Genomic DNA, 24,374 nt, shown 5'->3' with positions numbered 1-24,374 from the left:
CTTTTTGGTAATTACTTCTAGATTTGAAAAAATAGGGTAAACTTAGTCCTATGTTAATATTAGTTTATGTACAAATTTAAAAAATAAAAAACTTATAAAAAAAACTTATACATAAAATAGTTTTAATTTTATAAAAAAATTAATTATTGTTTTTCTTCTTAAAATTTCTTATAGAAAAGTTTCTCCAAAAATTTACTTTAAATCCATGTTAAGTAGTGAATATCATGACATGTAAAGATAAAAAAAAAACAGCAGGAAGAATTTTAAATTTTATTTTTTTAAAAACATAAAATTATATAATTTTAGATAATCAAAATATTTCCATAAATTTCTATAATTTTGCATAAACTTTTTGTTCAAGCATATTTACTACAAAAACATTATAATGATTTTCTTCCAACATGATTCTTATACCAACTATTGTTAGGGAAAATTTAAATAAATAAACTTTCTTGTACACTAAAATTATATTATATATAAATTAGAATATTTTTAAAAAACCAATATAAAAAATACAAATAAGGTTATTCAAGTTATTTGTAGCTTATACAAAATATTTGTTTTTTTTTTCTATCTAAAGTTTTTACAAGTAGATTTATAGAAAGACTTATTATTTAACAAATAATTTTACTAAAATTATTCTCTCCTTAGAAAGATGAGTCAAAGAAATGAAAAGGAAAAAAAAATCTTAACTATTGTGATCCAAATACAGACAAATGATTTATTTTTAAACCAAAAAAAAGAGAAAAAGATGAAGACTTTAACTTCAACTTCATCAGAACAGAGCTTAGAAACAGAAAATTGAACCTATTGCTGGAAGAGATGACAATAGATGCACTCTCCTAACCAAGCCTCTGTGCATGGCAAGGCCAATCCTTTAGTGGAAGCTGTCACAATTTCTCACCTTTCCTTCAAATCTCTTACCTTTTCCATTGCTTCTTTCTACGCAATCAACCCAACTCAGCTAAAAGAAAGAACCTTTTTGTGTGTGTTTGATTGAGAAATGGCAAAAAGGAAAGAAGGAAGATCAACCATTTAAGGAGTTTAGTCTCCAATGATGAGATGAATGATAAATACAACTCTGATTAGGGACGAGTAAGCAATTTTCAGAAAAATAGCACACACACCTCACCCTTTCAACAAATTGCAGATCACAAATTTCAGCCATTTATTAAAAACATAATATATCTGACGGATAAAATATGTGGTCCACGTGTGCCTAGGTGTTAAAACATTGTTGTTTAGTGAAAGTGGCATCTTTGGTTCTGTTCCCAGGATTTCTCTCTCAAACCATTGTCCTGTGAAACATCTTTCCCTCAAAAGCCACCCTTTTGACTTTCAACAAACCAATTAAGATTTTTGACTGGCAAGTGAACTCTAATCTCATCTACTTGTTAAAAAAGTTGTAGTTGCCTTTCATATTCTATAATTTGCCACTATCTTTTTTGTTTTTCTACTTTATGACTTTGGGTTAGTTGGGGAAAGGATAAGCAGCATATAGTATATATTATAAGAGATACTTGATGGTGTATGACCAAGTTTTATGAAACTAGAGTTAGAATTTGCAACAAGAATATAGCCTATTTTTGTGACTACATATATAGGATGTGGTGTAATTAATCAGAGCTTGTGCTCAAACAGCTATCTGAAATGGGAGAATCCAAGTTTGTCTCCTTGACTTTTCTATTGGTTTGTTCCGTGCTCCAAAGGGTGTGGTCACATGGAGATCAGCCTCTTTCAAAAGTTTCTGTTCATAAGGCAACAGTGTCACTTCTTGATCTTGCTTACATCAAAGCCTCTCCTGCTATTCTTGGACAAGAAGTAAGTTTTCACACTGTAAATTCATCAGGAGTGTCACTTGTAAATTCTCTCGTTGGTAACAAACTTTTTTTAGTTTCCATATTATTGCTATAGTGCATATTGCCTCATTGCTGATGTATGTTTTACTGGATTCTTTTATAGGGGCAAACTGCTGAGTGGATAACCCTGGAGTACAGTTCTCCAATTCCATCAATTGATGATTGGATTGGAGTATTCTCTCCTGCAAACTTTAGGTAACATTCAAAATAGATTTCTATCTAAATCTTGCCCTGGAGACCTATAAAGGTTCTGGGTAATGATACCTTGACACATATAAAGGTTCTGGTTAATGATACCTTCACAACAGTTTCATCCACTTGACACCTAAAAAAATATTATAATGTAATATTATTCTAAAACAGGGTTGGTTATTACTATTAGAGTGTCAAATAAACTTTATTTGAAGGTTCTATTTGATTGTTTCGATCAAATTCTTGCCTTTTTCAACCAAACCCTGCTGCTGAGTTTTAATTGATTACTCCTGTTTTGTGCATTTCAGTGCTTCCACATGTCCAAAAGAAAATGGTAGAGTCTATCCACCACTATTGTGTTCTGCGCCCATTAAGGTACCAGTGACCAGTACTATGTTTTGTAATGACATTACCACAACTGTTTTTTCCCGTAGCTTTTCTTGAAGTTAGGGAAAGTTATGAAAGAAAAAGTAGCAGTGAAGGTCTAATGAATGTTTACCCCATTGTGCAGTATCAATATGCAAATTACTCAAGCCCCCTATACAAAGAACATGGAAAAGGGTTTCTGAAGCTTCGGCTGATCAATCAGAGATCAGATTTCTCATTTGCACTATTTTCTGGTGGCTTGTCAAATGTATGTCATCATTAGTTTGAACTTGTTTGATCAAGTGGATGTTAATATTCTATGATTTTTATTCTTCTACAAATCAAGTTGCATTGACAAATCATTTCGAAGTAGATTTGGTCCATGAGAATATTGCCATATTTTGTTTTTATTTTGAACAGTGAATACAATTAAACAAATTCCTTTACATGCTGCTTCGAAAGATGAGTATCAATTATCATATTTATTTGTTTCTCTCAGTATGCATTTTTTGTTCATTTCTGCTCTGCTTTTGTAGCGGTCATATTTTCCTTTAGATACTGTGGAAGTCTTAGCATTACCTCTTTTCAGATTTTTCTATTCACATTCTATCTATGCATACATCAATTGTTAAGATTAGCTCCTCTTATGCTTTCATTTCACACCTGATATGCATTCTATATAAGCTAGTGGAATATGTGAACAGAATGTAGGAAAGATGCCATTCCATTGTTCAAGAAATGAACAGAACGGTAAGGAGACTATTAAACAGCAAGTTGGTTCCATCCCCAAATAGGAGAGAAAGCACAGGTATTGGATGGAACAGATTTCATTCTATTCCACCCTATTTTAGCTATACAAACAATGGCAACCAATATATTCCATGTCATACCTTTCAACTAATCAAAAGTAGTTTTAAGACATATTCATAGAACACCAACCAAATACACACGCACACAAAGACAGTTCATGCTCACAGTTTGACTGACATTTACGCAAAAAAACCAGCTCCCTCACCTCATTTTCCTCATTTGCATACTGGTATTATGGATGACACACATTTCTTGTGGACTTGTGTATGTTTACATGATAATCCTAATTAGTAATTTCAATTACAGTGTCCAATTCCACATATTTAGTAACAATTTTGAAGTCCTCCTAAACTCCTAATTTGCTCATCAATTGTGAAATATCTAAATGCAATTTTTCTCATTAGTTTGAATTACCTCATGACAGCCAAAGCTTGTGGCAGTGTCAAATAAAATAACTTTTGCTAATCCTAATGCTCCAGTTTACCCTCGCCTGGCACAAGGAAAGTCATGGAATGAGGTTAGTTCATTTTCTCCAGTTCTAGATTGCATAAAACTTACACAGTTAAAATTTCCCTATGTAAGGAAATGTTTATGTGAACTTTTGAAGAAAAAAAGCATACAGCAAGCTGCAACTATCTCTTTTTGTTTTTTTCTTTAAATTCTATTTTTGTTACATTTGCTACTTTTCTTCAAATGGTTCTTTCATTGTATCAGATTAAAATAATATCGTTTTGGACTTAAATCAGATGAGTGTAACTTGGACAAGTGGATACGGGATCAATGATGCTGAACCTCTTGTTCAATGGGGTCCAAAAGGAGGGGATCATATGCATTCACCTGCTGAGACACTGACTTTAACTAGCGAAAGCATGTGCGGTAAGGGAAGTCATCTACCTGTAAAATTTATACAGTCATCATTCAGATTGATGGATTAGATTTCTCATTTCTTGCACACTAACATTATCTTTTTATGAACAGGTGCACCAGCAAGAACAGTGGGATGGCGTGACCCTGGATACATACACACAAGTCATCTAAAAGAACTGTGGCCCAATAGAATGTATGTTATTTCTAGCTTAGGCCTGGTCACTTTTCAATTTTATGTTTCCCTTGGAAAGGTGTACAGCATATCCACAAATCTGATATTCAGATTTTGTTTTACTTTATAGTACATTTACCTTTCCCTTAATTTTGTGAGAACTTCACCACTCTGAAGCCATCAATTTTTATTTGATACTGTTATCTACTATGGTTGAACACCACCTAGTAGATTCTTGTTATCTTGTTGCATTGTCACTATATGCTATAGATTTCAGGTAGATTTAGACCTATTAGCCAATGAAAAATAACAACTGTCCTTTTGTTATCGAGCTCTTAACTAGGTAAAACCTATACTGTTGCACCATATTTTCTACTTAAATTATGTTTGTTATAGTGAAGTCACGATAATTTAACTGTGCATGCTGATGTTTGAGCAGATATGAGTACAAGATAGGACACAAATTAAACAATGCTACGCTTATCTGGAGCAGAAACTATCAGTTCAAAGCACCTCCTTTTCCTGGACAGAAGTCCTTACAGCGTGTAGTCATATTTGGAGATATGGGGAAGGTTTGAACTATAATGAAAAAGTATGCATGCATATATTCGATGGATAGCATTTGTCATGTTTCTCAGTGACGACGCTAATAATTTGATATCTAAAATTGTGATATATGCTGATACTAGTATATTATATCAATTCTATCTTTCTTGGCCATTCAAAATTCTAGTCTATGGTCTCAAACCAAAGAATACACTATGGAATGCATGAATGCTTATGATAAGACTTGTTTCCTTACTCATTCTTCTAGAGCCAGCCATAGTTTCACGTGTTCTGCATATTAAGTGTATAATTGTTTAGGTGTAAGATATATTGTTAACAATAAAATAGTTGCAAATTGCAATTGTGGCTGCATCAACCATATTTCTCTACAATTTCCCTCAATATCAACAATCTTAATGAGACTAAACACGACTATAATTTAAAACCTTGTGCCTATGAGATCAATTCTGAGTATTTGATCCATTGTTAACCATGCAGCACGAAGTTGATGGTTCCAACGAATACAACAATTTCCAGCATGGCTCAATTAACACTACTATGCAGCTTATTCAGGACCTGAAAAACATTGATCTTGTTTTCCATATTGGAGATATATGTTATGCAAATGGTTACCTTTCTCAATGGGATCAATTTACAGAACAGGTGGAGCCAATTGCGTCAGCTGTTCCTTACATGATTGCAAGGTATTTATACAGCTTACCAAAAAGTTAGCCTTGGATGTGTTTTATTTTATTTATTTTTAATAATGATACTCTTGTGGTGTCTTTGCCCTTACAGTGGGAACCATGAGCGAGACTGGCCTGGAACAGGATCCTTTTATGAGAACAAGGATTCTGGAGGGGAATGTGGTGTGTTGGCACAGACTATGTTCTACACCCCTGCTGCAAACAGGGCTAAGGTTTGGTATGATAATATGACCCCCCTATTTGAGATGATAATCACTATAATAAATTTTGTAAATTGTATGATTTTTCCCGTGTAGAAAGTTTATCTTCTGTTGGGTTTAATGATTTTTCATGATTTGGGTATGAACAAAATAATTACAATGTCATTGAATGAAGAGTAAATAATCAAATTAATTCTGGAAAGATATATAGCATTGAGGCTTTCAACTTTTGTTAATGATGCTACTTTTTTTTAACTACTATAGCAGAGCAAACAGAACCACCACCTTGTACATATTATCATCAGTTCCTAGAATATGCAGTTAATTAGTCTGAGTTGTTCTGCATCAAGATCAAAATTAACGGTTCACTCATACTCAGTTTTAGATTGGAAGTATCAAAAGGTTATGAGGTAGGTTCAATATGTAAAGCTTAGTGATACGGAACTATCATTTATTTTAGTTATGGCAAAAAAACAGTTTTTAAAAATTGAAAGGTTGAAGTAATGAGCCATTGTCATAATTTTATAATAAAGTTCACTAATGGTTGCTTTTGGTTTAAAAGCTTTAGGTAATAGAGAATATTCAACATAATTCATCAGGTATTTGGAACATGATACAATTCTACACACTTTCACTAGGTATTCAGTTGACTATGGCATGTTCCGCTTCTGTATTGCTGACACTGAACATGACTGGAGGGAAGGGACAGAACAATACAAGTTCATTGAGCATTGTCTAGCTTCAGTTGACAGACAAAAACAGCCGTGGCTAATTTTCCTTGCACATAGGGTACTTGGATACTCCTCTTGTATCTGTTATGCAGAAGAGGGATCATTTGCTGAACCAATGGGGAGAGAGAGCCTTCAAAAGCTATGGCAGAAATACAAGGTGGACATTGCCATATATGGCCACGTGCACAATTACCAGAGGACATGCCCCATATACCAGGTTTCTTCAACCTTGTGCTTTATTCCATTCATTTTTTTTTATATAAAGCTAATACGTGCAGTAACAACACAACATTCATAATTAAACGTTAAGAAAAAAAAATGTCAAGTTCCCTGATCCCTACTGTGCTCTTATTGACAAAAATGAAATAAACACCATTTTACATGCCACAAATAGCATAATTTAAACCTGAAAATTGGAACGAGAATGCGTGTTTTCTCTAATAGCAAGTACCTTTTTACATTTTGCAACAGAATATCTGCACTAATGAAGAGAAACACCACTATAAGGGAACCTTAAAGGGGACAATACATATTGTTGCTGGTGGTGGTGGAGCAAGCCTCTCAACATTTACTTCCCTCAAAACCAAATGGAGCATCTTTAAGGACTATGACTATGGGTTTGTAAAATTAACTGCTTTTGATCATTCAAATTTGTTGTTTGAGTACAAGAAGAGCCGAGATGGGAAGGTTTATGACTCCTTCAATATATCACGTGATTATAGAGACATATTGGCCTGCACCATGGATAGTTGCCCAAGTATAACAATGGCATCTTGATTGATGAAATGGTGAAAGATTCAATGTATCCAGCCATATTGAAGCAGTGAGTTATGAGTAAATTCTATTTCACATGCAGATAGATGTTATATTCGGCTGCAAGCTGTCACCTTCACCAATATGGCTTTGGTAGAACGCACACTCAATTTATTGCTGTTGAAGTTTAAGCTGCAAGCACTTTCTTGTACCTAAAATAAAATAGGAAAGCGAAATACAATGCTATACAAACAATACCAGTAATTACCAAAACCAAATTGAATCCAGATGGATAGTCAAAAACAGTGGTTTCAAAGTTCATTCCAAATACACCTGCTACAGCAGCAAATACTGCAGCTACCAATGTAGCAGCCGTAAGAAGCAGCTCAAACTGTATTAGCTGGTTTTGAATATTTCCCTGTAATAAATAGAGTGAAAAGTAATGTTGCCTGTGAACACAGTTTAGAGCATCAAAGAAATAAAAGAGTTCAGCACAATATTGCAAATTGTTAATCTCAGCATACCAATTTTATGTTGATAAAATCTTCTGTGTCGTCAATGTATTCTTTGAGCTGCAGTACCAGCAGAAAAGAAAATATACTTAGTATTTGCATGAAGCACCATGCCTAAATAATGAAATCATATGCTATTTAGTTAACATAAAATGTCAGTGTGGCTGCTACTCATTACAAAAAAAATCATAATGCAACAGCTGATTGGGTGAAGGCATGCCTGAGGTAATTTAATGTTAATATAAGTACCATAGTTATATTACCAAAGACTATGATATCCAATACCCTATGTTATAAGCAACATGGGTAGATTCTAATGCTACACTGCAGCTGAGTAGGTCAAACTTCTCATACCGACAATAGTGTGTTAAGAGTATTATCAATGACAATAAAATATGCTTCAAGCAACATTTCCAGTGGCTCAATCCTTTCCGCATTATCAGCTGAGCTCATTGAGCTACCATGTTTACTAGAATTTCCAATGCTGCTGAAAGCCCTTTGCAACATCTGGACTCCACTAAATGTTCGCTCTGGTGAAGCAGGAGCTGACTTTGAAATCACTCTACCAGATGCATTAGTTTGAAAATAATCATTAACAGTGTAAGTATCAGATCTTCTCTTTTTCTCAGTTAGACACATCTCAGCCATGTCACCATCATCATCCATAAGATGTTCTATTTCATCACGAACCTGGGAATTAACAATAATTTACTAGTTGCAGGAGATAGAAAGATAGAAAATTGAGAATAATAATCAAGGATAATAATTCTACATTGATCAACCTTCTGAACTCGTTGAGTCAAAGCAAGCAGGTGACCTTTAAATCTCCGAACACGTTCCAGATTTAGAGTACTGATAGATGTGGCTAGTTCATCTAGCACAGGATATATTTCCATTTCCAGTTCGTTTACCTGTCAAATCGAAATCCTTCTTAATATACAGGATTCAAGATGACAATTTAATTGCATAAGGCTGGAAGCTTATACAACATCTTTTTCTATGCATTCAGCTATGCATATAATGTGACATAAACACAATGGTCAGAATTCCAAACTGAAAAAACCATTTACAAAATACAAGCTATACGACTATACCTAGTCTTGAGCCCTTTAAATTTACACTAAAATGACCTAGGTCCTAATATAAAATTAAGATATGAGAGCAGTAATAAACGTTCACTCATACGTATTTCTTGGGGGACATTGTGAAACTTCATATGTTAATTTTAAATCTTGCATTGGTTTTTGAGTCAGATTACGTTTTCAAATATTACCATTATTCGAAGTGTCACATTATGGTTTTGAGCCATTAGTCTGTTAGATATATTTTCAATTTAATGCGTACTAATGTTTTGGTATTCAACATTTTATCTTCCTTTTTATTTCTTATTTAATGATTAATGGGAATTATTCCACATAATCACTCTATAAATAACCTCTTTTAAGACAGATTTTGCATACACCAGAAATTCTCTTCTCCTCTCTTTTCCTCTCTTCTTTCATTGGATTCTTGTGTTTTCCTAGTTATGCTGCCTTAGTTCTTCTGAGAAGTGTTTTCCTTCACTGAGACATGTACTAGTCACTACCATGGATTTCTGAGTCTATTCTATTTATGCCTATTAGTTTCTACAGGTTTTTAGATGATTTGGATATAGACCTAAGGGTTAGTATTTGTTTTTTTATTATGGGTTTCATACTATACAAATAGATCCCTTGGCTGTAATAAGAGATTTAGTTTCCTTAAATAGAAGTTTTCTTATATTCCTAAGATATTAGCTAGAAGACCACCACCTTTTTGTTTGTATTTCAGATCTCTTTGCACATTCTTTTGTCTCCCTATATTGCTTCCTAGGGCTTTAACCAGCCTGAATCTTGATTGCAGTGAATGGTGGAAAATATTGTGGGCAGTCAATAAAGTGTAATCACGGTCAAGTTATATGTGGATTATTTGAATTTGCAGGGAAAACTTAGAGTGGATGATGAAAATAATTCCAACATGATAAATCCTGAAGTAATTTAACCATAATACTGGCAAGCTTATAAACTCATCGCTACCATTTCAATGTAAAATAGAAAAATTTAGAAAATATAAGATCATATACACAAAGAAAGTAGACCTTTAGGTCAATTTATACCTGAGCATCTAAAGATGTGCATGTCAATTCTAGAGCCAACTCCAGTGCCCTAAATTCAAAAGGTAGATCATCTGTCCAAAATCACAGACAAAGTAAGAAATTCTATGCAGTAATTACTCCATCAAAGCTTAAAAAAACTCTTAATAGCTCGGAAATATAGCAGATCTAAGTATTACGAAGACAAGACTTCACAGCTAAAAAAACTGAATGTCTATCCTTATCATTCTTCATCCATTCCCTAACAGTGTCCAAACAGAAAAGACCATTAGGTAAGTTCAAATCGTCATAATAAACCTAGATAAATATAAGACATTTTTTGGACATGAGTCTTCCTTGCACCTAAATGTATATGTTACATCAATATGAGCTGCAATCCTTCCTTACCAGCTTTTTCATTCTCAAGGCGATTGCATAATTCTGACCTGTACTGACCAACACTACCATCCAATGAATTCATCAGGATGACCTCATCAGCAGTGATTATACATCGGATTTGCTCAAGGTTGACTACAATAGCCTTCTCCCGTCCTAATATTGCAGAAGGATAAATAAACATAGGATCCAATAGCCGGAGATCTCTAGAAGGCAAAGAACAATGTCTCATTATAGTTGCCTTGTCAAGTCTCACAGTCTGAAAATTCCCATCCCGACCAATTTTAATCCAAGAGCGACTTCCATGACCTCTCTTCTTCAGGCCTGATATACCAGTTCCACGATTTATTTGCGCATTGGAATAAGATCTCTCACCGACATCATGAGACAAAGAAATAGGTAGACTGGAAGAATAGTAATGATCTTGTGTTTCATCCATAGCAATTGCATTATAATTTTCTCACTTGCAATACTGATACAGAACTGAGGTAGTCTCCATCAGTATTCACTATTCAGCATTCATTTCCACCACAACCTTGATATACAGGTGATAACCGGTATCAAGAACCACACCTGAGGTGATCCATACGCTGTGCCTTTCACAAAATACAATCTGAAATTGGAAGATGAGATAGAACCAATGTGCTAGTTAGTTGAACAAGCACCCAGAAGAAAAGTACTGGACAATGGAAAAAATAAGAAGTACAGAAAGAGGTCATAATCAGGTACTCCATTTAAAGGAGAGTTGAATGCAACCAATAAGAAGACTAACAAAGTGACGCATGAACAAATAAGAAAACTAACAAATAGGAAAAAGAATGTTACACTTTAACAACATATCACGCTTTAATTGAAGGAGCAAGCAAGTAGTTTCAATTCAATAGAATAATAAAAACTTAACCTAAATCACCGATGAATAAAAAAAGGAAGCAATCAATTAAACAAAAACAAAACTGAAGGGGTAAAAACCCAATGCTGTGATAAATTGATAATTACCATGATTCAATGCATAGTATATCTTCAAATTCAAAAAATTGCTTTACCAGTAAACTCAGCCAGATACTAGTAGCTGAGTTTCATCCACTTTCCTTGAAACTTGTCAACACTAACGTTGTGCCAAAATAACTATTCACACTAGAGAGTCCTTCAATTCATTCAACACAACTCAAACAAAATGAAACATTTAAGTTCTCCATCATCTGAACTAAATCTCACACTCAGAATCCTAACTTCACCCATCTCCCCACTCCTTAACCTTCTACTGACAGCACCCACCAATCCCAACTCTCATACAAGATTTCATCTTTTGCATAAATACCACCACCCCATTAAAGATTTCTATCAAATTAGATTCAAACAGTGGAGTAAATCGAAACCCCATAAAAGAATAAGTTACCTGAAGGTCAACAATATGCAGAAAACTTCGAAAGTTGGAAGATGGGTTGCAGTAAGATTGCGAACAGGTTTCTATTCTCAGAGAACAGAGACGAAGAAGATTACGAACACTGCATTACCAGAAATTATGAACCAAAGCCCTTTTCATGTGAATTGCTTGAAGTATTTGATTATGAACTCTTTGGGTTGCGATTTAACTTTTTTATTTGTTTTGAAAAAAGAGCAGAACAGCTTGACAGCTTTATATATAAGTTGTACGTGTGAATCTGTGATCCTGTTCCCAAAGGGTTGCTCTTGTGGTGTCTGAAGATTCCTAAAGTTGTTTGTTTTGTCTCATAAAATATAAATACTGAATTTTTTATAACTCTTAATTAATAAAATGGGTAAAATTTAAAAATAGTAAATAAAGTGAAAATATGTTTTAAAATGATTCGATTTTCAATTTTAAAAGTTATATCATATCATCTTCATATTTATCTATCTCAATATTTTTTTTTAAATTACCTATTTAAATAATTAAGAGATAAAATTTCACCAGGTTAATAAAGAATTCCAGCAATTCTTAGTATATACTAAGGTTATGAATTATTTTTCTTTTCTATCTCCTTTTTATAGCCTAAAAGTTAATTAAAAGATGGAAACTAATAATAGTTGAGAAATTATAATTTTTTACAACTATGATATTGTTAATTACCAGTTTATGTATAACTAGTCTTTAAACAACAATGTACACACAAAAAACCCAAGATAAAATCTGAAGTCGATAAATTGATTAATTAAAGTATAAGTGTTTAATAAAATTAACTATTTAATTTAATGATGAAGGGAAATATTAACTATACATATATAATTTATTAAAGGCAAATAACATTAACTCTTATAAATTTTATTTTTCAAAATGAATACCCTAAACTTTTATTTCATTTTAATTGATCCTCAAATTTTATTTACTTTGTACGTAGACACTTTAAACAGTCATTTTTTTTCTAATTAATCCTCAATCTTTAATGCTTAAATAGACACTTAAAATTTAATTTTATTCTACTTAATTTTCTATAAATATTTTTTCTAAGATGTTTGAATTAAATCATTTATATTAAATGTTAACAATTTCTTAATATTTTTTTTATAATTCAATTTTCTATATTAAAATATAATAAAAATAAGATTTAAAAATAAACAGAATAACTAAAAATAATTAATTGAATGATTTTTTCTGCACTTTTTTTACCCCAAAAGTTTATTAGATGAGGTGTCGCCTTTTGAGAATACATTAACATGTATTCAGGAAAGAGAAACAATATTTTGGGGTAGATTTATACAATGTTTTTCTCAGGCAATGCAAGATTTCTGTCGTATATGATTCATACAAATTAACATAATTATTTAGTATAAAATAATATAATAATCATTAAATTTTATAATAATAAGATGTATATAAGTATATTTTTCTACTATCTATCAAATAAAAATATCATTAATGTAATCATCCAAAAAAAAATCATACTTTTATTTCAAATATATTAACAATAAGATACATAAAAATTATAGTTTTCTTAAATAAATTTTAAACTTTTGTTATAATGATGGATAAAAGCTTGTAATACATAAGAAAATAAATTTTTACTACATCCATCTTTTTAAGAGTTACAAAAAGAAAATGGGACAAATTTATAATGAGGTTTTCTGACATGGCAATTGGAGGGTTTGGGAGAGTGTTAAAGATAACAAAATTGGGAACGAGATTGTTTAGGAGATTATGGTTTGTTTAATTGTAATCAGTGATTTGAGTTTACGGTGATTTGGGTATTTTGGATTATTGATTGTGTTGTAGTGTTGGTGTTGGTGTTCACGCGTTTGTGGGGCAATTTAGTGATTTCTAAGCTTAGGTGATCTTTGTTTTCACCGTGTATGTTCAACAATTGGTTGATTTGGGGGTTTAAGGTGGGTTTGAAATGTTATTTATTTGATTTGGTTATTTTATATATTGTATGTTGTGTAGTTGATTACTTTAAGGAAACTTTTACAATAATTTAGGGTTTATGGTCCCCCCATATGCAAAATTTGTATGTGTGTGGTCCAACATTTGCTTTTTAGTTTATTAAATGAAGGATTGGTTTATAATTTGTTTGGTATTTCTGTCCATATATATATTTTACAGGGATACCTTTTATAAATTCGGTATCATGTATGAATGTTTTTTTGACCTTGTGGTCCACCATGATCTTGTAACTATGATAGATGGAGTTACTTTCAAATAGTAGGCAATGTGAAAGAGATAAGGTTTTTAATAGTATAATAGATTTGGTATTCACGTGGAGGTTGTTTTGTGTTGGAAGATAGAATGCATGTTTTAGTTAATGATGGTGGTGCAATAGATATGTTGAAAGTTGCAACTAGATATGATGAAATTCATTTATTTTTAGTAAACAATGTATCAGAGTTCCTTCTTTATCTATTGATAATGTTCTTTATGTCCCTAAGTCTCCATTTAGCTTATTATCCATTAGTCGTCTCACTTTTTCCCTTGATTGTGTTATTTCTTTTACCAAATATTATGTTTCCTTATAGGATCAGAGTTCGAGACGGAGGATTGACACCAGATGTGAGTCTCATAGACTTTATCAACTACAAATCTCTACACATGTTGGCACAATTATGGATTCTCCATCTTTCATTCATGCTCGGTTGGGTCATCCTAGTCTTGTCAAGATGCAACAACTTGTTCTAAGTTTGTCTAATGTATCAAGTTTATCGTGTGAGTCATGCCAGTTAGGGAAAGACATCCATAATTATTTTCCTAGTAGTGTCTCACAATGTGTTTCCTCTCTTTTTGCCTTAGTTCACTCTAACATTTAGGGACCAAGTTGTATTAAGTATAAATTAGAATTTCAAAATATTTTTATATTTTTACTGATGATTATTCAAGATGTACTTGAGTGTTTTTAATGAAAAATCGTTCTAAGTTGTTTTCGATATTTCAAATCTTTTACAATGAAATTAAATTAATTTGGATTTTTCATTCGAATTTTGCGCAGTGATAATAGGCGTGAGTATCTTTCTCATTCTTTTAATTTATTTATTTTTGGTTTTTCATGGTATTCTTCATCAAACTTCATGTGCTTATACGCCTCAACAAAAATGGGGTAGCTGAGCACAAGAATAAACATCTTATTGAAACAACTCATACTATTTTAATTCATGATGGTGTTCCTCAACGTTTTTGGGGTGATGTTGTTCTTAGTGCATGTTATCTCATTAATCGCATGTCATCTTCTGTTTTAGAGAACAACATTCCTCATTCTATTTTGTTTCCACATGACTCTTTCCACTCCTTACCTCCCAAAGTTTTTGGGTCCACATGCTTTGTTCATAATTTTAGTGCTGGTCTTGATAAATTATCTCCTAGGTCACACAAATGTGTCTTTTTGGGGTTCACTAGATCACAAAAAGGATATAAATGTTTCTCACATTCTCTTAACTGTTATTTTATTTCAACCAATGTTAGTGAGTCTTCCCTTTACTTTAAGTTTTGTCCTTCTCCTTATGTGTCTTCGTCTAATCAAGTTAATATTCCTCTTATTGTGCCCAATGCTTCTAAAGATTCATCACCGACACCAACTCTTCAGGTGTATAGTCGTCGTCAGACGTCCCATCATCCATCAGATGACTCTCTTCTAGTGCCAACACCTCCACCCCCTCTGGCTCCGACAGTTGAACCTGAACTTCCTATTGTCATCCGTAAAGGTATATGTTCTATTTCTAATCTCTCTCCACATTATACCTCTTTGAGTTATCAATAAACTATCTCAAGCTTTTTATACTTGCTTTTCGTCTATTTCTTCATTCCAAAATTTGTAGGTGATGCCTTAGCCTATCCTGGTTGGCGTCAGGTCATGCTTGCTGAAATGGATGCACTTTAGAATAATGGAACTTAGGAACTTATTCCTTTATGTTCTAGGAAATTTGTTGTTGGTTGCAAGTGGATTTTTTCTATCAAAGTTGGTCTTGATAGTACTATTGGTCGTCTCAAAATTCGTCTTGTGGCTAAGGGTTATACCCAAATTTGTTGTCTACACTATGTTGATACTTTTTTTTTAGTGGCAAATATGGTTTTTGTTCACTTATTCATAGTCCTGGTTGCTCTTCGACGATGACCCTTTTATCAACTAGATGTTAAAAATGTCTTTCTTAATGGAGATTTGCAAGAAGAAATTTATATGGAGCAACCTCCCAGTTTTGTTGTTCAGGGGAAGTCTTCTAGATTGGTATGTCGTCTTTGCAAATCCTTATATGCCCTCAAGCAGTCTCTTAGGGCTTGGTTTGGAAAATTTAACAATATTGTTCAACAATTTGGTATGAATTGCAATGAAGCAGATCATTTAGTATTTTATCGTCACTCGAGTCTTAGGTGTATCTATCTTGTATTATATGTTGATGACATTGTTCTTAGAGGCAATCATCATCATGACATCTCACAAGTAAAATATGTAGCACATATACGGATACGGACACTGACACGACACGGATACGAACACAGAGATACGTATAATCTCTAAAATGTAGGATACGAGGACACAGATCTATATATTATATAATTTTGAATTATATAAATTGAAAATAAATATTTATGTGCAAAAGTATGTTTAAGATTCTTTTGGAAGCAGAAAGATATTTTTCATGACTGGTTCAAAAGAATTTGTTCTTATTTTTATAATCATAATAAAAATTTATACAATAAATTTGAGTTTTTAGAAAGTTATTGTATTTATACCTTTTTGAATTATATAAATTGAAAATAAATATTTATATGCAAAAGTATGTTTAAGATTCTTTTGGGAGCAGAAAGATATTTTTCATGACTGATTCAAAAGAATTTGTTCTTATTTTTATAATTATAATAAAAATTTATACAATAAATTTGAGTTTTTAGAAAGTTATTGTATTTATACCTTTTAAAATTGTGTTAGAACCGTGCTAGAATTTTCAAAAATCCAACAAATATTTTTTTGAATTGAACACTTCACCGATAAAGATCATACGAGTGTCGTACGAATGTCAACACGGATACGTGTGTTCGACACGGATACACCATTTAAAAAGAAATGTATGAACCTCATAAATAACACCTTACTTCCAGATCAAAGATCTTTACCTAATTTTGGTTTTGTCACTTACCTACCATACCTAATTTTGGTTCTGTGACTTAGCTATCATAGTCTAGCTTTGATTTTGTTTCCAAGTTGTTTAGAGTCTTGTTAAGATAATTTACAGATTTCTCATTCCATTATAAATAGACCTAAAATTTTTGCAAATTTTCTAAACATCTAAAATTATGAAAATCATGAGCATCTTCGTTTGTTCTTCCTTATTTGAGTTCTTGATTTACTTTAGATCATTATCAAGTTTCTAAAACAATTTTCCTCCTTATACTAGTGTTGGTGGATATAAATCTTCCTTTTCCATTTCTTTCTGTTAAATTAATTGCTCATGCGAATACAATTGCTTTTTGATATTTGGAATTTCAACTAGAGATTTTTTTTTTAGTTACTTCCTTATTTGAATTTGAGAACAAGAAAATAAAAGAAGAAGAAAAATTGTAGTAAAAAGCAAAAGAAAAGAATGCAACTCAACCAAAACTTTGCTCTTTTATACAAACTTGTTTATACATACATCGGTATACATAAATTTTGGGTACACTTTGTTGTCCCTAAATATTAAATTTAATGAACTAAGGAATTAAAATAATAATTTTACAAATTTAAAAGAGTAAAATAAAATTCATCAAAAAGGTAGAAATCATATTTTTCCTAAATTTCATCATGGATTAAAAATTAATTAAATAATTTTTTATGTTATCTCTCTCGTTTTCCATATATATATATCAACCATAAAACTAAAATAAATTAAAATTAATTACAATATTGAATAAAAGAATAACACTGGAAGTTACCTGACATATACTGTGCCAAACACAATTGGTTGGAGATTTGGCGCGAAACAAATGAATAGTTGTTCACAGAATGGAATCCAAAACTCAGTTCCTATATTCTCGCAACAACCCTCTTATCGTCTGATTCTTCTGCAAACCCTAATTTCTCATTTCGATTCGCTTTCTAATCAATTGTTCATCCCTCTCTTCGCCACCACCTTTCAAATTCAACAACTTCTTTGTTGCTTGCTGCAATCGTCAACGTCAAATAAACGACGAAGGTTTCAGACACAAAGTTGTTTTCTCAGTCGTCTGATTTTTCAGGTGCATTTTAATTTCTTATCTAGGGTTTTAACAGTTTTTAAATTTTTATGTAAATTCTAGATTTTTTGTGTGTGTTTCTTTATGCATTTTGTTTTTCGATTACTCTGTGTTTGTTTTTTGTTGTTTTTACCACCGAATGAATCAATGTGGATGTAGAAATGGAGAGGGAGCTAGAATTTTGGAAAGGGGTATCTGAGTTTGAACACGTTTTTTATTTTGGAGATGAGTAACGTGAGAAATGAAGCAAGACATTGGATGATAACAGTTTTATTGAATTTAGTGTTATTGAGTTGTTGAAACGTATATTGGAATTGGACGCTGGAATAATGAGATTAAGGATTCAAGGTTTTAATTGTGGTTTTGTTGCAATCCTTGATATTGCTTAAAGTTGCAGGTAATACAACCGATGAAGTTGTGTTGCAGCCTTTGGGACCCAAAAACCTTGAAATCACCGTTGTGATCCTTTCTTAGGACATGGGTTTATGTCTAACTTAATCTCACCTAATCAATTTGTAAGGTGAGATTTGTATCCAATTATATATTATGATTTGATCATACTAACACAACTCCTCACGTCAAGGAATTGACATCTCAAGCATATATTTATGGGTGGCCTAAGAGAGGTCCAATAGCAGGTGACACACTAGTTCCAATAAACTTATAGAATAAGCTTTGAATGACTTTTGATACTATCTTAATCAGTGAGTTTATCTAACTCAGTTTCACCAAATAAACTTATAAGATGGGATTTGCATTTCACTTATAGATTATGATTTGACATATCACTAGTTGATATATGATTTTCAATATTATTTTTAAAACCCCGTTTGGGTTTTGAAGCTTTGGAACTTACATTAAGTTTTAGATGTTCAAGGTGTCTTGTTAATGTGATTATTAATCATTAATCTTAGGGTGGATCTGCATGGAAAAATGTCTCATATATTGTTTGCTGATATGCTTTGAAGTCATTAAAATTTAGCACTAGTCTGCACAAATATATTATTATCAAGCAAGGTCTTTTGGCTTTTCTATAATTATTAGGCCACATGTAAAATTCCAAAATTTCAATGTTTTACGTGACATAATTCATTATTTATTAGCATGTGGTATTTATTAATTCTGAAACACCATTTACTCTTTGTCACCTTTCTATAATATCTTCGTTTTTTTTTTCGGAAAATACGAGCTTTTGAGCTTATTCATGCAGTACACATGGAAATGTACTTCAAGTTTACATGTCAATATCCTGACACTGAAATGTGGAGAAATAGTATAACGTAGGTCAAGTGTACTCAAGTAAAATTTATAATGGATTTGGGGCATTGCAGACCAAGTTCTGAGGATTCGAAATCTTGTGAAGGAAGAGAAGTAGAAAGTGTTCAAATGGATGGAGAGAAATTTGATCATAGCAAGCAAGATAAGCAAGAAAAAGTATTTTCAGAAACTATCGATGACAGTCTGAGAAGTAAAGATTCAAGCCGTGAGAGTGGAAGCAGTAGTGATTCAGAAAAGCAAATATATCTCATCAGTGAAGTTGAAAGTGATAACACTAAAGACTCTGACACACATACTGATGGCACTAAAAGCATATCTTCATCAGCTAGAAAGAGAAGTTCTTGCTCTTCATCGGAATCATCCTCAGAAGATTTCATTGCAGTGGAGGAAGCATTTAAGTACACCAAATCTGCGAAAGATAATGTTCCTAGCTGTGAGAGCTCTGACAAGTCTGAAGTTGAAAACAACTTTCTAGTTCCAACATCAACATATGAAGTTAACAATTTGAACCACATCCAAATGGATATGTCACCAACTGCTAGTCCTTCCGTCCAAGTGATGGATCGATCTGGAAGCTATGATGCATCTATTTTTCCATCTTCAATTTTTGAACCAAATACTAATCCTTCAGAATGGAGTATTGCTTCTAACGAATCACTATTCAGTATTCAAATACAACCAAGTTTCTCCAGAGAAAAAGCGCTTAAGTATGGTGACTTATGCTTATCAAAAGAATTGACCAAATCTGTTGAGCTAAATAAACAAGCCCCATCAGTTATTCTAGAAGAGATAGATACTACCAAAAAGAATGTTGATGTAGAGGAACTGCAAGCACCAACATCATATGGATCTTTCAAGTTTGAAGGAGAAAGAGACACTGAAGACAATAACGAAACAAAGACTTCACATGGAACTAAAAGTGTGAAATCATCCAAGTCCAATGTGTCTATTCTTTCTCATAGTGACAATGGAATTTTACCTGTTCCTCCATTGTGAGTTCATTTTCGTCTTTAATTCTTTAACCATATAGATTTTCTATGGATAGTACCTTTTTAATTAAAAAAAAAAACAAGAATGTTAAAGCATCACTATTCTGATTACAATACTGACTTGCTTAGCATCTCAACGAGCATTAATCATCTACATCATTCTCAGACTATATTAAAAAAAAGAAAAAGAAAATACAAAATGGGAGACCAAACCAAACCTGCTAACAAAAAAAACTATCGACCAAGAAAGCAAACATGCATGTCCATTTGGAAATTCTTATATTTGTACTCATCCTTTACAACTAATTTATAGACAAGAATATATTCACTATTAGCATGGTAAATTACAAGGACATTCATCTATAGATATTCAAACTTCAGAGCTAAATCCAATTATTGAGGAATATCTCCTTATGTGCATTGCAGAAAGAAGCGATCACGGAAAGGCTACTCTTATAGTTGTAGCTGGGTGTTCTGCAATTTGTGTTCGAGCTGCAAGTGTTTGAGTTGTTGCTCACCATTCTTCTGCTGTGGGCTTTGTAATCGTACAGAGTATCATCATCACACCTCTCAAATGTATGTTTCCTCCTCTTCACCGATGTCACATTTATTATTTACACGTCAAGTTAAACAACTTAAAGTTGTTCTTTGGTTCTTACTACATGTCTCCTTTTACATTCTAATTACCTTGTTTTTATCCATATTTCTTCTGATCGCATTCAGTATTATCTGTTTTGATGTTTGCACATGCTTTGAGGCATTATAATTGAAATTCTCTAAAAGTTCTTTTAGTTTCATCTCTAACAGTACAAGCATATTGATTTGAATCTGTTTTGGAATTATTGCAGTTTGACAGAAGAAGCAGAAAGAAATGGTTCTACGAAGATGGATGTTTCACAACAAGAATCGGGTAAACATGAATCAGATAAACAAGAATCAGGAATGACTAGGGACACTAATGTCATCCAAACTAAAGAAGAATCTGAAGTGCCTTCCAACTCAAAAGACAATAATTCCACTTGGTTCCATTCTTTATCTTGTCCATGGAACCCTTCTTCCAATTGTTGCTGATGAGGGGTCTTTTACAGAATTCAGATGCCCCGTTTGTTTATAGTTTACCACCATCTTTAGGTACATAGGGTTGATCACATGGCAATGAACACGTATCTTAGAGCTTTATATGAGCCAATCTTCTCTTCAAAGTGCTTTATATCATCGAAAATTTAATGGTTTTGACACTTACTGAGAAATTATTTCTCTCTCTTACTCTCCCTTGGTGTCCTAGAAATCATTCAATTATTGGACTAAAAGCCAATTATACCAAAACTCTTAACAGTGTTTGGGTATAATAGGAGCTCACATAAAGCAAAATTACCATGAACCTGCAATCTGACTATGCTCTAAAAATTGAACAACTTAAAGTTTCTGGTACTGGTTTGCTAGATAATTGCTAGGTTTATCTGAGAAATCCTTCTATAATTGTGGAGGACTTAATTCGAAGACAGATCAAGAGATTGTTTTGATTTATTTCAATGAAATCCTACAATTTGGATCATAGAGACATCAATTGTCATTAGTATAAAATTTAACACACTGACAAATTTAACTAATCTGACCATGAAATTAATATATTAAAAATTTCCAAATTATGTTAATATTGAGGAATAACGAATGTAGTTGGTGAAAATAAAATATCATGGTGCGTGTCGTGTATGAACTATTTTGTAAAATATTCATCTCCATAGCGTTTTTTTCTTCCCTCAGATGTTAGTATTCAAATCTTAAATTTGAAGTGAGACTTCACCATATAAATATTAAACTAAGTTAGATCGATATCCTCTGATTTTTTTTTCTGAATTTTATATGGCATTCTAGTCATATAAATAAATAATAGTTATATGTGATGTTTTCAATTTGAGATATGAAAGTGAGATTAAGGTAAATAGACTGAAAATTGAAGAGAAAGTTTATTAAAGTTTGTAAAGGATGCGAGAGAAAGTTATATTATTTATTATTTTAATTATCTTATTATTATTATTTTATAATTTTATTATTAATATTTTTGTTTTATTCTATATTATTATTATTTATTTTAATAATAACAATTATTTATAAAATATTATATAATTAATTCTTTTATTTTACTATAATATAAATATAAATATTAAAGTTAAAAATAATAACTGAATGTGAGATATTGAAGTAACAATTTTGATTTGAACAAAATCAACACAACTTACAAAAATTTACAAAATTTTTCACCTTATAAATTGAATTTTTAATCTATTAAGAAAATAATAATTGTCAAATTATACGTCATTATTATATGTAATTATTGTACTGTACGCAATTAGATGTAATTAATTTAATGATGATAGGATCTTATGATTAGTGAATCCTACCCTAATTAAGTTATAATTTGTAGAGATAAAATCTTCGTACACTTTTATATATATATATATATATATATATATATATATATATATTTATTGTACATGGAGGCATACAAGACCTAAGACATCTTTATTTTTCTTATCCTCTTCTCGTATCATTTTCTTATAGAATTATAAATTCTCAGAGTCTCGAGCGATATATTATTGGTTAGTTGTTATATATAAATTTCTTTAAAATTATTATTATTACTATATTATAAATATTTACATTAAAAAAAAAAATAATGTTGTGTTTGTTTTCAAATGAACACTCTTTACCGAAATTGATTTCGAAGAAAAAGTTTGTTTATTTTGGTGTTAAATGGAAGCATGAAAAAAAGGAAAAAAAAGTGATGAACATGATTTAGGATGTGAAGTGAAATGAAGAAGAAAGCCACATGTTTATTCGTATCAGAAAGATAATTAGTACATTAAATAATTTAAGGTTTATATTTATTTAGAATTTTAAATAATTTAGGAAATTTATTTATTTTAACTTTTTATTTAAATAAAAAATTAAATAATTTAAATTTCTATTTATTTAGAATTTTGAATAATTTAGAAATTTTATTTATTTCAAAATTTTATTTAAATAGGATCTTAAATGATTTTCGATTTGTATTTACTTATGATTTTAACAATTTAACAATTTTATTTATTTTATATTTTTATGTAAATATAATATTAAATAATTTAAAATTTATATTTCTTTAAAATTTTGAATAATTTAGTAATTTTATTTATTTCATATGTTTATTTAAATATGATATTAAATAATTTAGTATTTCTATTTATAATTTACTAGAAGAACTACACACAACTATACATAAAGAAGTAGTATGTTAAAAATTGATATAGTAAAATTGATGTTTTGTTGTATAAGATGGTTTCATGGAGCATGTGTTTTTTTTTTTTTTTTTTTTGGGTCATATAGTGATAGTGACTCATTCATTGAGTAAATTGTGTCGGATCAAAAGCTTCTGATAGTAGACTTTCATCTACAAGTAAGGAAGCGTGTGTTGAAGTCTTGTGATGCAATCCTAGTTTGCATGGTTTTATGTCTTTTGTTTTATATTTTTTGGGTGTGAAATTTGGTGGGATTTGGTGGCTAAAATGAGTGGAAGAAATCGTGAAGTATTGATGTGTAGAGAATGGTAATGAAGCTCAAGAGAGGTTAGGTCAACTCGTAAGAGGTTCCATGCTAAAACATTTAGAAATAAGACTAGCAAGGAGTGAGCTAAGAGACTAGTTAAGGTTGAAATTTGGCAGCAATGCAATAGTCTATTCAAAGTTAATTTACAAGGGGTATATCACTTGTATTTATAGTGTTACGGGCCGCCAAGGTGCAAGCTTTAACTCTAAAAAATATCCACTCATAGAAGGACAAGTTACTCTCTCTAATTGGATCATATCCTCTCAAATTAGAGACTGACAAGTATCCTCCTCTAATTGGAGAGAATCCTCTCATTCCCATGAAGAAAAATGGTCTTTTGGTATTGGTAGGAATCCTATTCATTGAGGGGATGACATATGGACCTTCCTTGTCATTTCATGCTTTCTATTTGCACTCTACTAATTTTTTTGTGCACCCTAGATGGTATATAGTTGCATTGGAGCCCAATTGTAACTCTAGCTAGACTCTTTCTTTTTCTATTTACACACCCTACTCTAATTGGTTCAATACATGGCCCATGAAAATTGTTCCAAAACATGGCCCAAAATAAAGCCTATATTACTCTATACAATGTTTATAAAACTAGAGAAAAAATGGAAGAGCAGACCATAATTAATTCTCCCCGAGATTAA

General features: G+C 31.7%; 3 protein-coding genes across 8 annotated transcripts; 2 read left to right on the top strand and 1 right to left on the bottom strand.

Annotated features, from left to right (window-relative positions):
* Positions 1–762: 762 nt before the first annotated feature.
* Positions 763–7,716, top strand: LOC137806371 (putative inactive purple acid phosphatase 1). 3 transcript variants are annotated; one of them, XM_068606438.1, is made up of 13 exons: positions 763–1,366; positions 1,642–1,821; positions 1,963–2,054; positions 2,360–2,426; positions 2,563–2,685; positions 3,652–3,744; positions 3,974–4,103; positions 4,206–4,287; positions 4,706–4,838; positions 5,311–5,516; positions 5,611–5,736; positions 6,358–6,667; positions 6,922–7,716. In XM_068606438.1, the coding sequence occupies exons 2-13, from the start codon at positions 1,651–1,653 to the stop codon at positions 7,225–7,227; spliced, it is 1,839 nt and encodes a 612-aa protein (XP_068462539.1). In that variant the 5' UTR covers positions 763–1,366; positions 1,642–1,650; the 3' UTR covers positions 7,228–7,716. The 3 variants fall into 3 exon arrangements, with proteins under 3 accessions (XP_068462539.1, XP_068462540.1, XP_090156109.1); XM_068606439.1 differs by lacking the exon at positions 763–1,366 and having other exon boundaries at positions 1,380–1,821; XM_090299983.1 differs by lacking the exons at positions 763–1,366; positions 1,642–1,821; positions 1,963–2,054; positions 2,360–2,426; positions 2,563–2,685 and adding an exon at positions 3,113–3,225.
* On the bottom strand, positions 6,777–11,931 carry MGT3 (magnesium transporter 3). 3 transcript variants are annotated; one of them, XR_016519392.1, is made up of 7 exons: positions 11,618–11,931; positions 10,234–10,834; positions 9,850–9,920; positions 8,488–8,626; positions 8,070–8,405; positions 7,728–7,775; positions 6,777–7,621 (listed from the first exon to the last, which is right to left on the bottom strand). XR_016519392.1 is itself a non-coding variant. In XM_068606440.2 (7 exons), the coding sequence occupies exons 2-7, from the start codon at positions 10,658–10,660 to the stop codon at positions 7,391–7,393; spliced, it is 1,242 nt and encodes a 413-aa protein (XP_068462541.1). In that variant the 5' UTR covers positions 10,661–10,834; positions 11,618–11,931; the 3' UTR covers positions 6,777–7,390. The 3 variants fall into 3 exon arrangements, 1 of the variants encoding a protein (XP_068462541.1); XM_068606440.2 differs by having other exon boundaries at positions 8,498–8,626; XR_016519391.1 differs by having other exon boundaries at positions 7,468–7,621; positions 7,979–8,405; positions 8,498–8,626.
* Positions 11,932–17,595: 5,664 nt separating this feature from the next.
* Positions 17,596–21,338, top strand: LOC137806369 (uncharacterized). Of its 2 annotated transcripts, XM_068606434.2 has the most exons (4): positions 17,596–17,872; positions 19,201–20,139; positions 20,563–20,712; positions 20,985–21,338. In XM_068606434.2, exons 2-4 carry the CDS (start codon positions 19,256–19,258, stop codon positions 21,205–21,207), a joined length of 1,257 nt encoding a protein of 418 aa, XP_068462535.1. In that variant the 5' UTR covers positions 17,596–17,872; positions 19,201–19,255; the 3' UTR covers positions 21,208–21,338. The 2 variants fall into 2 exon arrangements, with proteins under 2 accessions (XP_068462535.1, XP_068462534.1); XM_068606433.2 differs by lacking the exon at positions 17,596–17,872 and having other exon boundaries at positions 17,967–20,139.
* Positions 21,339–24,374: the final 3,036 nt, after the last annotated feature.

The sequence above is a fragment of the Phaseolus vulgaris genome, chromosome 3, assembly GCF_051622355.1.
Source record: "Phaseolus vulgaris cultivar YP4 chromosome 3, ASM5162235v1, whole genome shotgun sequence".
Taxonomy (NCBI): Eukaryota; Viridiplantae; Streptophyta; class Magnoliopsida; order Fabales; family Fabaceae; genus Phaseolus; species Phaseolus vulgaris.
The sequence above is the reverse complement of the archived record's forward strand: the minus strand, read 5'-3'. Positions and strand labels throughout refer to the sequence as shown.

Bases quoted from the DNA above. Each gene is read 5' to 3' on its own strand.
- LOC137806371 (XM_068606438.1), top strand. From the start codon at position 1,651: ATGGGAGAATCCAAGTTTGTCTCCTTGACTTTTCTATTGGTTTGTTCC. The intron at 1,822-1,962 runs GTAAGTTTTCAC...ATTCTTTTATAG, and splicing joins CTGCTATTCTTGGACAAGAA to GGGCAAACTGCTGAGTGGAT. The intron at 2,686-3,651 runs GTATGTCATCAT...ACCTCATGACAG, and splicing joins TTTCTGGTGGCTTGTCAAAT to CCAAAGCTTGTGGCAGTGTC.
- MGT3 (XM_068606440.2), bottom strand. From the start codon at position 10,660: ATGGATGAAACACAAGATCATTACTATTCTTCCAGTCTACCTATTTCT. The intron at 9,921-10,233 runs GTAAGGAAGGAT...GATTTTGGACAG, and splicing joins CCTTGAGAATGAAAAAGCTG to ATGATCTACCTTTTGAATTT. The intron at 7,776-8,069 runs GTATGAGAAGTT...CTGGTACTGCAG, and splicing joins CTCTTAACACACTATTGTCG to CTCAAAGAATACATTGACGA.
- LOC137806369 (XM_068606433.2), top strand. From the start codon at position 19,181: ATGGATTTGGGGCATTGCAGACCAAGTTCTGAGGATTCGAAATCTTGT. The intron at 20,140-20,562 runs GTGAGTTCATTT...TGTGCATTGCAG, and splicing joins ATTTTACCTGTTCCTCCATT to AAAGAAGCGATCACGGAAAG. The intron at 20,713-20,984 runs GTATGTTTCCTC...GAATTATTGCAG, and splicing joins CATCATCACACCTCTCAAAT to TTTGACAGAAGAAGCAGAAA.